Genomic DNA, 14,824 nt, shown 5'->3' on the forward strand with positions numbered 1-14,824 from the left:
TATATATATATATATATATATATATATATATATATTTATAATGTAAAAAATAATCTGCAGTTTTACTTATGAGATAAATATAAGTATATAAATATATGAGTATCCTGATGATTGCGAAAGCATGAAACAACTTGTAGAAACAATATTTTATAAATCTTCAAAGAGTTGTTGATATTTCTATATAATATATAAAGTAGAAACATCTGTTTGCTTTTATGTCGAATCAGAATTACACGTGAACCCTTAGATCGATTTTGTACTGGTTCGGACTATGCTAAGTATTTGTCTAGTCTGCAGGTTAAATGGTTGTTTGGTTCCAAAGGAAGTTGACAAGTTTTAACCATTTGCACATTTTCTCGTTGAACCTGATAACCAGGGATGTACAGCGCTCATTATTAACATTTTATAAATAATATTAAATTACCAACAGCTCATTTCAAAACTACTTGTTTTCCGGAACGTTTCGTAAAAATTAATGGTTTTAAGATGCATATTGATAAAACTGATCTAACCCCCATTTTAATCCCTTTGTTAATACGTTATAAATACTTTTAAAAAACTAGTACCCATTTTTAACAACCTACATTTTCTGTTTTTATTAAAATTTTGAACTTTGATATATTTTTTCATTTAGAAATATTTTTATATTAAAATTTATCAAAGGAATTCTTTGTCGTCATTTCTTTTGCATAGCTAAGAAAATATTATAATATCTATTATAAATCCCATCAAAGATTTCTTTATACTCTCCTGTGGCAATATAACTACATATTCCCCTTAGGTTGTTTACAGTGTGTCCCGCAAACCATGGATCACTAGTAAGCGATTTAATTTTTTTAAAAGATTTTTTGTCCCCAGGACATGATCGGGCTGTTCCGATCAAATATCGGAATTTTTCTATTGCAAAAGTCTGGTGTTGAATGGGCTTATATTGATCTACCAGGGGTTGTAATCTTCCATCCACGCTTCATTCATACTGAGAAGAGGGTTGACAAGCTTTCAGCCTTAGTATAGTAGAGTGCAGGAATTCTTCTGATAAACAGGAATGAGGCCTAGGTGCCTTACAAACAGGAAACATCACACTCATTGCTCCCAATCATTTGTGAACCCAGATGGGATACCTCCAAGTAACTATAGCTAGCAACCATAGACTCTCATGCTTGTCCACCTTTTCTCTCTTCATCATAATTCATTTGGTTCAATCAACAATCTTTCTTGACGAGTAGAAAGCACGCACCCTTTCGCTGCGAGAGTTATTGACAGCCCACCCTCTGTCCTCCAACATCCCGTCAGGTGGTCATAACTGCCTAACCAGATGTCGGCTTCAGACGTTTTATGAAATCACAGGTTTGTGTGGAGTATGGGAATCGAACCCGTGAACACCAGTCTGGACACCAATCCAGTTACTGGCTGGGGACAAATGTGCTTAACTCAAATGAGTTAACGAGAACTTTTTTCACACACTCCCAAACAAACGTGTTGGACAAACGTGTTGGACGTTTTGATAAATTTTAGTCCTTTTAATTTTATATCTTTATAAAGAAATTATAACGTTTAGTGAGACACTCTGTGTAAACCACTATTATCTATGAAAAATGAATGAAATACTAAAAAAGACAATCCTTTGGTTTTATATTTCTGCTCAAGTGTCATGACATTTGATCTGGTGGCAATTTTTCCATCATATAGTTACACGATCAGCACTAAGCTTAGATAGAATCCAGGCATCTTTATTTATCGATTTGTGATTAAAACGACAATTTTTATTTCGAAAATTCGATCTTGTAACTTTACAGACAGAAGGCATTGTAATCTACAAAATTATGAAAATCCCCATCATAAAAATGCTGTTTTTGTATTATCTAAGGTGATCATGATCTCTACGTATTATTTAGGGTGATCATGATCTATGTATTATCTAGGGTGATCATGATCTTTGTATTATCTAGAGTGATCATGATCTATGTATTATCTAGGGTGACCATGATCTATGTATTATCTAGGGTGATCATGATCTATGTATTATCTAGGGTGATCATGATCTATGTATTATCTAGGGTGATCATGATCCATGTATTATCTAGGGTGATCAAGATCTATGTATTATCAGGGTGGTCATTATCTATGTATTATCTTGGGTGATCAAGATCTTTGTATTATCTTGGGTGATCAAGATCTTTGTATTATCTAGGTTGATCATGATCTATGTATTATCTAGGGTGATCATGATCTGTGTATAACTAACCCAAGACTAGAGGATGCCGGGGTTTACACCTGCAGGTAAAGTTAGAATTACATAAATATTTAAAAACGCAATGAAGATTTAATCTCAATACCTTGTGAGAAACTGTACTGCAGTTTCAAGAAGGAAAATAAACAATTTGTTTACATTCCTTCCAGAATCTGCAGTACACTTACACAGATATTGGGTTAATTAACAATTCTCTCATCAATGTGATCTTCAAGTTTTCAATAAAATAATGTACAAGGCTTTTCGGCTTTTTTTCTAGTAACAAAGGAACTGGGTCTTTGCCACAAACTATGATTTTATAATTTGTATATCTTTGCAACCCACTGCCGTAGACCTTAGATATTTCAAACTTTGAATTCTGTTAGATCAGAGAATCTAAATAAGTTTGAAATATCAAAGGTTTGCACCATCATCAAGCTGGAAAGGCATAAAGATCAGAAAATATTCGTTACTGGCACAAACTCATTTTTTTCAGTTCTTTAACTTTTGCTCTTCAATTCATTTCTTTCAGTTATTTATTTAACTGTTGCTGTTTAATTCATTTCTTTCAGTTCTTTAATTGTTGCTCTTCAATTCCTCATTTTTATAGTATTCAATTCCAAACAAAAATTTTCGAGAATTTTTCTTTTCAAGTTTGTAAATTTTTTAAACTACCAGGGACAATTTTTATCTTTTTTTCAACCATAAATCCTTCTTGGATTGTGTGAGTTGCCCCACAAAATTTGGGCACAATCCTTTGCCGTTTTGATTGACAGACAGAGACAGACAACCACAGTAAATATATATTTTCTAAAAAATGAAATTTAATATTTATATTTTTAGAATAAAGAAATTTGGAAAAGAAGGAGCAGATTTAACGACCTGTAAAATAAATATTGAAGGTTAGTAAAAGGAATTCACAAAATTTTAGATTCTACAGATCTTTGAGAGCTCTTCACTGTGTATTTTAATTGTATCTTTGTTTGTGTAAATATTAAATATTTCTTTTATCAACAGTGAACAGTTACACACATAAAAAATATAATAATGAATCATTTTCCATGTATAATTTTATATGAAAATGCTATGTTTTGTTTCAGAATATAGTAGTTTAAAGTATAAATGTATGTATTATGATTATTTCTAAAGTTTCCGAAAATAATGAATATAATTTCAGAGTTTCCACACAAGTTTTCTAAAAGACTAGAATCGAGTATTGATGCCACAGAGATGGAAGATATCATTCTTCAGGTAACAAACTTTACATATTCTTTATTTGTGTCCGAGCCACATTAATTTCAATCTCGCATCCGAGCCAAATTCTTTTCAAGCTCGCGTCCGAGCCAAATTCTTTTCAAGCTCGCGTCCGAGCCACATTCTTTTTAAGCTCACGTCCGAGCCACATTATTTTCAATTTCGCGTCCAAGCCGCATTATGTTCAATCTAGCTTTTCAGTCAAATTAGGTTCAAGCTAGGGATACAGCCACATAATGTTAAATCTCGCGTCCCAGTCACATTCCGTTCATTCTTGTGTTTCAGCCACATTCTGTTTAATTTAGGGTTCGAGCCGCATTCAACGTCGCTTTTGAGCCTTAATCTGTTGAATCTATTGTTATTGTCACAGTCTGTTCAATCAAGCGTTCGTTCGATCCACATTCTGTTCAATTACGTGCACGAGCCGCAATGCGTTCAATCTAGCACCTGAGCCACAGTTGGTCCAATATCGTGACCGAGACTCACTCTGTTTAATTTAGCGGCTTAGTTATATTTTGTTTAATCTCTCTTCGGATCCACAATTAACACTAAATAAAACAGTATCTTTATGTATAGCAGAATTTTCCAAGGACAGACAAATTTGTATTCTTTACTTCTGTACGGATTTTTTTACATTTCTTTAAACTTTTCTAGATTTCTTTACATTTCCCACATCCAAATTGTTCTGCATCTACTTATACTTACATTTTTTTACACTTATTTTACTTTTTTACATTGCTTTACTTCTTTACATTGCTGTACTTCTTTACATTGCTGTACTTTTTCTATATTGATGTAATTCTTTACATTGCTGTACTTATTTACATTGCTGTACTTCTTTACATTGCTGTACTTCTTTAAATTGCTGTACTTCTTTACATTGCTGTACTTTTTCTACATTGATGTAATTCTTTACATTGCTGTACTTCTTTACATTGTTGTATTTTTTTACATTGCTGTACTTCTTTACATTGCTGTTATTTTTCTACATTGATGTACTTCTTTACATTGCTGTACTTTTTTACATTGCTGTACTTATTTACATTGCTGTACTTCTTTACATTGCTGTACTTCTTTACATTGCTGTACTTTTTCTGCTTTTCAAATTTAAAAACATTTAGGTAATAACAGAAGAAAAGAATGCAACTGTTTCTTGGTTCAAGGATGATAAAGAAATAATGATTGAAAGAAAAAGACAACAAAGGTATTGGAAAAGTTTATAAACACAATCTGAAAGTGTTAACGATGCATTCTAATTCTAAAAATTATTATTCATTCGAATTGTAATCTTTTCTTAGAATTGCTCGACACAACTCTGAGTACTTAAAAACTTTAATTAGCGGGTTGTTATTTTATGATTTTTTCCAATATAACATCCCGTCATAGTTTAGATCGCATAAAATTCACCTTTTAAAGAATAAGAAAAATTATCAAAAGTATTTTTAAATGACTCAATGTTATAAGATACATACGTCAAATCCGACTCAAAACGAGAGTATAAAACACGTAACAAATTGTACAATGAATAAAATGGAAATACATGTTTTATACTTATCAGATAAAAACGTTGTTTAGATTCGTCTATAGCTACTATTTGTTCCCTCAGGTTGTTCCTGTTAAGCAAAGATTGGACGCATCAGCTTCGTATTGAGAATTGTAAAACAGAAGATTCTGGATTGTACACTGTTAAGACAAACAAGGATTCAAGCTCATGTACGGTACAAGTGCAAGGTCAGTTGAAATAGTATGCATTATGTACAATATATGTAGAAGGCTATAATTCACAATAATCTCACTATGATATGAAGGGGATCATTTAACTTGGCATTTACTCTCCGGTTTACTCGCTATACTCTGATCTGATTTACAGAGTGTCCCGGCTATAAACATGGAAATTAAAGAACGACTTCCCAGCAGGATTATTTCTTTAACATAATTTTGTAATATCACAATTTACAGTTAAAACATTTAACTCCGAAACTCTTCAAACTGTGTTCTACCCTTTTTACACCTTCAAAATTTACAGAGATATTAGGAAATTTGTCCAGATTCCAGTTTATTTAAAATAAACAAAACTGTAAAAATGTTTTTTATCTTCGGTAATTTTAAAGATACAAGGAAAAAAGACCACATTAGACGTTCAATCTTTATGATACTTTTATTTATCATCATTTATCTGTTATCGGAAATCAAAAACAATTTTGAAGTCGTCTCTCAATTCCATGTTTATTGTAACACCCTGTGCCTTACTAGTGTATGATCTATTTTTTTCTCAAAATAGCTCTCGGCTCGCCATATTTTTTTGATTATTTTTTTTTGCGAAGTTCTTAGAATATTTAGGCGCATGTCCCGCACACACTCTAAGCTTTAAGGGAGAAATATCGACCCACCCTAGAATTTACTGTATGAGTATTGTAGCTCAGTAGCTCGAAATAAGGATATAACCCCTTCAGTTTTAATGAAAGAGAATAGAATATATATTAGAGGGGAATTTACTAGAAAAAAATGTAAAACGGCCATTTTGTTGTACTGTTTCCATACTTTAGGTGTACTTAACATATTTGCGCTATTTAACCTTTTGGGACCCATGGAACATCATTTTATAGAAAATCTAAAATTAATATTAAAAGAAAACCAAATTATGAAATAGGCTGGTTTCATAATTGACCAATGACTTTCACTTTACAAACGATGATTTTCCGTTATAACTATAAATTAAATGATTTTTTTTATTCACCTAATTCATTTTATAAAGTTTATTTAACAGCTTTAAAAAATTCGAAATTGAAATGGATAGTCTAGGGAACATACTGTATTAATGTACCCTACTGCATATAATTTGTGAACAATTACATGATTTGTACACTTTGAACTCCCATTCAGGCTGAAAGGACTGACAAAATTCATTCCGAGGGATTGTCTAAATTCCACTCTAATATATATTCTATTTATTCTCTTTGGTTCTAATACAGACCCGGAGCTAAGCTCAGGTTGGATAGTTCTATTGATGCAACCACTTCAGTCCTCATACGGACCCGGAGCTTAGCTCGGATTGCACGTAGTCCGGCCTGTAGAGTGTAGTATACTTTTTGTAGAATATCCACACTTGCTGAGCACTAGACTGCCTGAGGAAGTTTCCGTCCTGGAAGGACAGAGGGTTCATCTAGAGATTAGAACTCAAGATGAACAGGTGGAAAAACTTTAATTATATCCATTAACTCAAGAAAAACAGGTGGATAAACTTTAATTATATACATTAACTCAAGATGAACAGGTGGAAAAACTTTAATTATATACATTAACTCAAGATAAATAGGTGGATAAACTTTAATTATATCCATTAACTCAAGATAAACAGGTGGATAAACTTTAATTATATACATTAACTCAAGATGAACAGGTGGATAAACTTTAATTATATCCATTAACTCAAGATAAACAGGTGGATAAACTTTAAGTATATCCATTAACTCAAGATAAACAGGTTGATAAACTTTAATTTTATCCATTTACTCAAGAGTCAAGAGCCCAAAAAAAACTAATCTCTTTTTTGTAAAAAGATGAACATCTTAGAGGATAAATTCTGTCTGACTGTCAACTAACTAGTTTTCAAATAACTAAGGTTATCTGTAAATTAGTTAGATCAGAGGGCCAAAATTTTGATTGGGAGACACTTTAGTAAACTGGCGGAACAGTGGCGGTGAAGCGTCGGCAATTCGATATCCACAGTGTAAATTTTTAAGTTGGATAATTTGATTCCCTTAATCTGCAGTGTCCAGTGATGCAGACATAAGAGATGTCTAGTCTCACTGTCGAGGGAATAAGAAACCGTCTAAGCGCTAAAGACACAGATGAAAGAATTTTAAAAGTTTAAACTTTCCCCTGTTTAACTGTAGATTTAGTTTGGTCTTCCTTTCCGATTATATAAATGTAAAATGTGAATTTTTGTGTGATAAAAATACGCTCGTCTTTATAATCTTAATTAAATAGGCAGAGGTTGATTGGGTTCTCAATGGTAATAAGATACAACCAGAAAGAAGCAGGTGAAAAAAAACTAACTAGACACAATTATCAGAAATAGGACAGAAGACAGAACTAAACACAGTTATAGGAAGTAGGAAAGATGACACAATTATAGGTAATAGGACAGAAAACAGACCTAGACACAATTATTAAAACTATGACAAAATAACAGAACTTGACAAAATTATAGGAAAAGGACAGAAAACAGAACTAGACAAAATTATAGGAAATAGGACAGAAAACATAACTAGACACAAATATATGAAATAGGAAATAAATCTGAACTAGACACAGTCATAGGAAATAGGACAGAAAACAGAACTAGACACAAATATAGGAAATAGGAAATAAATTAGAACTAGACACATTTCTAAGGAATTGGACATAATACAGAACAAGACGCAATTCTAGGAAATAGACAGAAAACAGAATTATACACAATTATAGGAAATAGGACATAAAACAGAACTAGACAAAAATATAAGAAATGTGACATAAAACAGTACTAGTCACAAAGGACAAAAAACAGAACAATTATAGGAAATTATACATAAAACAGAACTAGACACAAATATAGGAAATATGACAAAAAACAGAGCAATTATAGGAAGTTAAACAGAAAACAGAACTTGACACAATTATAGGAAATCGGACAAAAACAGAACTTGACACAATTATAAGAAATAGGACGAAAAACAGAACTAGACACAATTATAGGAAATGGACTTAAAACAGAACTAGACACAATTATAGGAAATGGACATAAACAGAACTAGACACAATTATAGGAAATGAACTAGATACAATTACAGGAAATGGACATAAAACAGAACTAGATACAATTATAGGAAATGGACATAAACAGAACTAGACACAATTATAGGAAATGGACATAAAACAGAACTAGGCACAATTATAGAAAATAGGACAGAAAACAGTATAAGACACAATTATAGGAAATGGACATAAACAGAACTAGACACAATTATAGGTAATGGACATAAAACAGAACTAGGCACAATTATAGAAAATAGGACAGAAAACAGTATAAGACAGAATTATAGGAAATAGGATATAATATAGAACTAGACACAAATATAGGAAATAGGACAGAATACAGTACTAGACACAATTATAAGAAATAGGATATAATATAGAACTAGACACAATTACAGAAAATAGGACAGAATACAGTAATAGACACAAGTATAGGAAATAGGATGTAATATATAGAACTAGACACAATTATAGAAAATAGGACAGAATACAGTACTAGACACAATTATAGAAAATAGGACAGAAAACAGTACTAGACACAATTATAAGAAATAGGACAGAAAACAGAGTTAGACCTAGACACAAATACAGGAATTATAAATCATAAAATGTGAATAAAGGGGAATAATTTACATACAATTCATCTCTTTACGTGTCAAAACTTTTACACCTGTAGAATTTTACAAAAAGAATTTATATAAAAGTAAAATTTTAAATATTTGAAATATTTAGAGTATTTTCAAATGCTAATATATTGTCTAGGTTGGCTCGTTTACAACTCCAAGTATCAGGATGCGTCAGAAGTTTAACAATTAAGAAAGCTGAACCCTGTGATTCAGGAAACTTAAATATCAAACTACTAGTCTATTGAGGGTGCTTCGCGCCACATATACGAAACTTTAGATTTTCGATGCTGCTTACTATGCCAAATTCTTTTTTATCTTCATAATAAACCTAAAAAAATGTCGTAGATTTTCCTTTCCTGCTTTATGTCAAGGCATTTAAAAAAAATTCAACCGGCCATAAACCTTTACTTGGGCTGCTTCAGGTTTTCAATAAAGATGGATTTTAAGAGACAAAATTAATGTTGGCGCTGAGATATTTTTTATTGGAACTTTTAAAACATTAAAAAATTTAAATATTTATATGGCAACCTCATTTTGAAAAAAAACCTGCATGGATCAAAGTCTTAACTATATTTTCATGTTTTTTGAACGCTATTTATGAGTAATGAGCGAACATTGTTTTTAAAATTTGAGTTTATATTTGTTTGCAACTACAGGATGTTTACGAGTATCAACAAACAAAGATTCTTCACAAACACAACTGAAAATTAAATGTAAGTAAATAGAGATTTATTTCAAGTAAAATTCAAAATTAAAACCAGAGTCCGACTTTATTGAATTTGAGCTGCGTCTCAAATCCGCCTAAAACCGGTTTCATTTGAGCGCCGGCTTAAATCTTGAAACATTGAATACAATTTCAAGTAGAACCAACCATATTTTAGCCGCGTCTCAAATTTAAGCCACAGCTTAAATTCTTTAAATTTGGCCTCAGGAAAACTTAAATAAATCATTTTATTAAAACAACGACCTTGACAAACAGTAGGGTCAATTTAAATTATCTTTAATATTTTTATAGATTCGGAACAAATCCAATCAAACTTTTTTTGTTTATTGGACTCCATAAAAACAATTCAAAAATATAATTTTTCTCGGCTTATAAGGGGGGGGGGGCGGTATTTTGCCGGGGTGCCCCAAATATTTTACTCTTTTCCTATTTTTAAACTAAATAACATAAAATATGTTGCGTCCTTGTATTTGTATATTCACCAGAAGTCTTTTTGTTTATTTTCTTCACAATCTAATCTAATCTGATCTAATCTAATCTAATCTGATCTAATCTAGATTGTTTAAAAGTCACTTTGAAATGAATAAAAACTCGTAAGTTAAAAAAAAATTAAAATTTCGAAAAACTATTCGAATTAAAACAAAAATTCGTCTATGTTACCCCCAGGGTATTCATGGGTGTCCTAAAAAATCAGATAATTTATTCCAGCCGTTTAACCAGCTATAGACTTATAGTTAACATATGTTTATGAGCGGAGAGTTTTATCATTTAGCTAGCTATAGAAAGATGAGATAAGGGCGCGGCGTCGTGAACTTATTTTTTTGGAAATCATTAAAATTAAATTTAAATATAAGTATTTTCTATTATTTTGTGTATTATCAGTGACATATATTCCTGTTCCTAAGTTTTTGAAAAATGAAAACGGATGAATTCCCGATCCTGTCAAATTTATTATTGAATTTGTTCCAACAAGAAGTTTAAAGACGGAGGAATATTGATAGTTTATTCATGCAAATTCAATTTAAACCACGGATGTAAAACTGTAGTTTAAAAATGGGGTTGATTTTTATTTAGAAAAATCAGGAAAGAGTATTGTTGCAAAATTATGGTTTGAAATAAAAAATAGCCTCTTTCAAAAAAAAATAAAGTGTTGTGATATTCTTTGAAAACTTTACATATTCTCATATTCTCATAGATATAACCCTTTGATATTTCACACTTGGACTGTATTGCTGCTAGAAAGATATAAACCTTTGATATTTCACACTTGAACTGTATTGTTAGCAAGATATAAACCTTTGATATTTCACCATGAACTGTATTGTTAGCAAGATATAAACCTTTGATATTTCACCATGGACTGTATTGTTAGCAAGATATAAACCTTTACAATTTGTGTCAATTTTTCATCTCTTACATAAGTTTTTCTTTAAAATTATATAAAGGTAATAAGGCTTTATACAACCTAAATATTCTAATCCCTGAAAGTGTAAACCTATTTCAAACTTAGATAATTTTATCTAACAGATTGATTAATAATAATAATAATATCTAAGGACTACGATAATAATGATATCTAAGGACTACGATAATAATAATATCTAAGGACTACGATAATAATAATATCTAAGGACTACGATAATAATAATATTTAAGGACTACGATAATAATAATATCTAAGGACTACGATAATTATAATATCTAAGGACTACGATAATAATAATATCTAAGGACTACGACATAGGTTTGAAAATATAAAGGGATTAGAAAATCAAGAGTTTGTGGCAAGGCTTCAATTTCTTTTATCTACATCATATATAAAATTTACGAACATTCACTTTCTTTTACTAAGTTTTCTCTTTCATTAATCCTAAAGTCTGCATTAATTATAAGTGTAAAGGTTTGTTTAATTGACAAATGTAGCTCACAGCGGTGGATAGAGAGCTTTGTACTCAATACAATTAAATACGAATGGTTTAATGAGGTTACTCGTTCTTCATGTTCCCTGTAAGAAGGAATAATGTTGGTTTCCAGGGAACAAAATTTAATGAATAGCAAGAAATAGGTAAACGAGAGACCGGATTTTATGAATTTGAGCTACGTCGCTGAACCACATACTGTTGAATTTGAACCATCGATTTAAAGTAAAAGAGTGAGGAAGTTTCCCTCACATTAATCGTAAAATTTGGTACCTGGTAGACTAAGTTGATCCAGTGGTTCAACTTAGTCTACGAAGATCAACTACTTCTCAATATTTGTTGAATCGGGTCCTAGAAAATTAAACGAACTTTTTTCTTCTAAAAATGTTTTGTTTCAAAATATTGATGATTACTTAGTTTTCCATTAATCTATACTTTACAAAAAATAAATCTTTCTCAAAGCCATTCCTATGAATGAAATCGGTTGTTAACAAAATTGTATATATAAAAATACAACTCTTTGATAAAGTAACTTTATCCTAATTTGGGTCTATTGGTTTCCAATATTCAATTTCCATATAATCTGTATTCTGTATACATTTATGCTGGGAATTCGGAATGCTTCACGTCATTTTTCGCGCCAGGTCACATTAAATGTTATTCTTAATGTCTTACATATATACAACGGTTTTCTACCAATTAAAAATGTTAACACTTATGGAAAAACTTGTTTCGTTTCAATTGCGGTTAATCGTGTTTCAGTGCAATTAATTGGGCGTGACAATTCGTATTTTTAAGCAAGACAAAATAACAATTTTGTGGATTTTAAGAGGACTGTATGTATTATCTAAAGTTACCCTCAACTTAAAGAGAGACATTTCTTATTAACAATGGTGTCCTTTGAACCGGTGGCCGATTATGGACGACAGAGAACTCTGTGTGTTCATCGTCAAAATAGTGTTCAAATTACCAGAGCTCGTTCTCTCCATAGAAAGTGGTCGTGTATTTCACGTACTTTGGGGGACGATATGTTGGCCGCTAGATGTCTCATGCTAAATTCTTATCTGATAGATAGATATTTCTCCGTACATTTGACGACCAATAGAGGAGACGTCAAGTTGTCGACCAATGTAGTTTATGGAAGGAACAGCATCAGATAACCGGAGTGTACGATAGCGTACACTGAGAACTTCACACAGTTGACGATAGATATTTTTCAAAAATCCACAACATTTGAATGAAATAATTATATTCTGTGACTTTTGTAAGTAAATATTATTATTTTTTAGATATAAAACAGCTTGCAAACTAAGTTTTCCAGATTAATAAGAATAAGTCCGACATCCTTTTTAGTTTAAAGTTTTGAAGGCTACTGTTTTGAATCAAACACACCACTTTATAAATAGAATATCCCTTTAAACTACGTCTATAATCTTCCTGGCAGAAACAATCTCAAGAACTGACAAGAGTCCACCCAGACCGAAATATATCTACTTTATTTACTCTACAGAGGTTTAGTCCATCACCATCACCGAATTTTAAAAGTCCCGTTTTTACATTGCAACGAAGATAATTGTAGGAAAAGGTGATATGCATAGTGCATAGAAGTTTTCCTAAGGGAGAAAAACCTAAAAAAGAAGAAAAAACCTAATTTTCTCAGTCTAACACAAGTGTCACTAGAGCTGGGAACTCTTGTATTGTGCTTACCGAGATCAATGCTTAATCTCGATCTTTGGTTAATCTACAGATTAAGTTAATCTTTTTTCGGTTTCCCGCATGGTGATCGTACCCAGTCAGGGGGCTTTGATCAGGGGAGGAATAACTAAAAGGAAAATATGGAAAATATAGTTTTTTTATAGATACTCAAATTAATAGGGCCCACAATGGATATCGAGACCAAACGATCAGGTTAAGAGTTTATAGAAACATCGAATCTCGAAAATTCATCAGATATAGCCAAATTATTCGTAAATAGCGTTAAAGAATATCTCTAAACATTCGTGAAATGATATCTATTTTAGGTCAGAATGAGTTTACTAAACGTTTAGAGGAATCTGTAAACTTTTCGGAAAACTCAAAGGTAAAAAACTGAATCGATGTTTTTTTATTATAAATAAAAAATAATTTTTTAGATAATGATAAAAGCTTCAAAACTAAATCATTTTGTGTCCCATCTGTCTATTCTGTGTAAATATATTATTTAATTTAAACCTGTTTTTTTGATTTATTTCTGGGACTGCTGACACGGTATTCCAAACGACCGTCCAAACGAGTTACATGCCGGATTCACAACGGTACCCTTCAAATATTTGTTTGAAGATATTTTAATTTTCAATTTCGGTTTCTCTAACGGTGGACTAAGCCAGTGGGGTCGGTCAAATAGGCCTAGGATTGGGCCGGGTACTGTAAAAAGTCTGAACGCGCCATGGGAGTTGTCATAGTTAGCCCTCGCGCTGGACTATACTATGACATGAAAATTGACCACTGTTGTATGTTAGTCTGGTTAGGGCGACGTACTGTACCATAGGATCGGGTCAGTACACGCTGTTATCTGGAAGGCCGGTACAAACTGGACAGGTCCTGTTCGAATTCAAATTTACTACGGGGATAGAGTAAGCTCTTGAAGAGCGACTTGTGGATATACATAGTCATCTCTTTTCACATAGTCATCTCTTTTCATGATAGAAAACAAAATTATCTTTCTGAATAGGTACCATTGTGAACTGGCAGTTTAACAAATAATGGGTTATTTAAAATTAAGTGCATGGGATATTTCATGGGACAAGCTTAATTTTACACAAGTGTTTAGCTTAATATATATCTATAGTACATAAATAATAGGAAACCCTATAATAAGACAATATCTATAATCTAATTTTCTTTAGGCTGAGCTGTATGTTCAAGTCCGAGATATATATGCTCCAGTATCATTCTATATTGACAGGTATAGTTTGTATATATTAACAGAACAAACACCGCTAGATAGGATAGAAAACATGGACACTCTTTCCATAGAAAATCAATTATAATTTGGAAATATTACAAGGCGGGTGCTTCTCCTCGTGTTTCTCTAAAGAAAATAATTGAGTTTTTCCACAAATTCAAATTTGCGAATGATTTAATTTTTTTGCATCCCAATGTCGTAGACCTTATACATTTCAAACTTTGACTTCTGTTAGATCAAATATTTATAGTTTGAAATATCAAAGGTTTAAACCATTAGGTTGCAAAGATTTAGATTTAATGATTAGAATATTTGAGTTTGTGGCAA

At 31.6% G+C, this 14,824-nt stretch overlaps 1 protein-coding gene across 1 annotated transcript in view; it reads left to right on the top strand.

Moving 5' to 3' along the window:
• Nucleotides 1–1,112: 1,112 nt before the first annotated feature.
• The window catches only part of LOC111696797 (uncharacterized), a 30,922-nt gene continuing 17,210 nt past the window's right edge, over nucleotides 1,113–14,824 (top strand). Inside the window, exons 1-12 of the mRNA XM_023466531.1 lie at nucleotides 1,113–1,127; nucleotides 2,219–2,280; nucleotides 3,074–3,132; nucleotides 3,408–3,481; nucleotides 4,606–4,688; nucleotides 5,091–5,215; nucleotides 6,580–6,674; nucleotides 7,475–7,527; nucleotides 9,047–9,123; nucleotides 9,567–9,623; nucleotides 13,575–13,633; nucleotides 14,439–14,497. Coding sequence (XP_023322299.1) covers nucleotides 1,113–1,127; nucleotides 2,219–2,280; nucleotides 3,074–3,132; nucleotides 3,408–3,481; nucleotides 4,606–4,688; nucleotides 5,091–5,215; nucleotides 6,580–6,674; nucleotides 7,475–7,527; nucleotides 9,047–9,123; nucleotides 9,567–9,623; nucleotides 13,575–13,633; nucleotides 14,439–14,497 — 818 coding nt within the window. The remainder of the gene's footprint in view (nucleotides 1,128–2,218; nucleotides 2,281–3,073; nucleotides 3,133–3,407; nucleotides 3,482–4,605; nucleotides 4,689–5,090; nucleotides 5,216–6,579; nucleotides 6,675–7,474; nucleotides 7,528–9,046; nucleotides 9,124–9,566; nucleotides 9,624–13,574; nucleotides 13,634–14,438; nucleotides 14,498–14,824) is intronic.

The sequence above is a fragment of the Eurytemora carolleeae genome, unplaced genomic scaffold (assembly GCF_000591075.1).
Source record: "Eurytemora carolleeae unplaced genomic scaffold, Eaff_2.0 scaffold108, whole genome shotgun sequence".
Lineage (NCBI taxonomy): Eukaryota > Metazoa > Arthropoda > Copepoda > Calanoida > Temoridae > Eurytemora > Eurytemora carolleeae.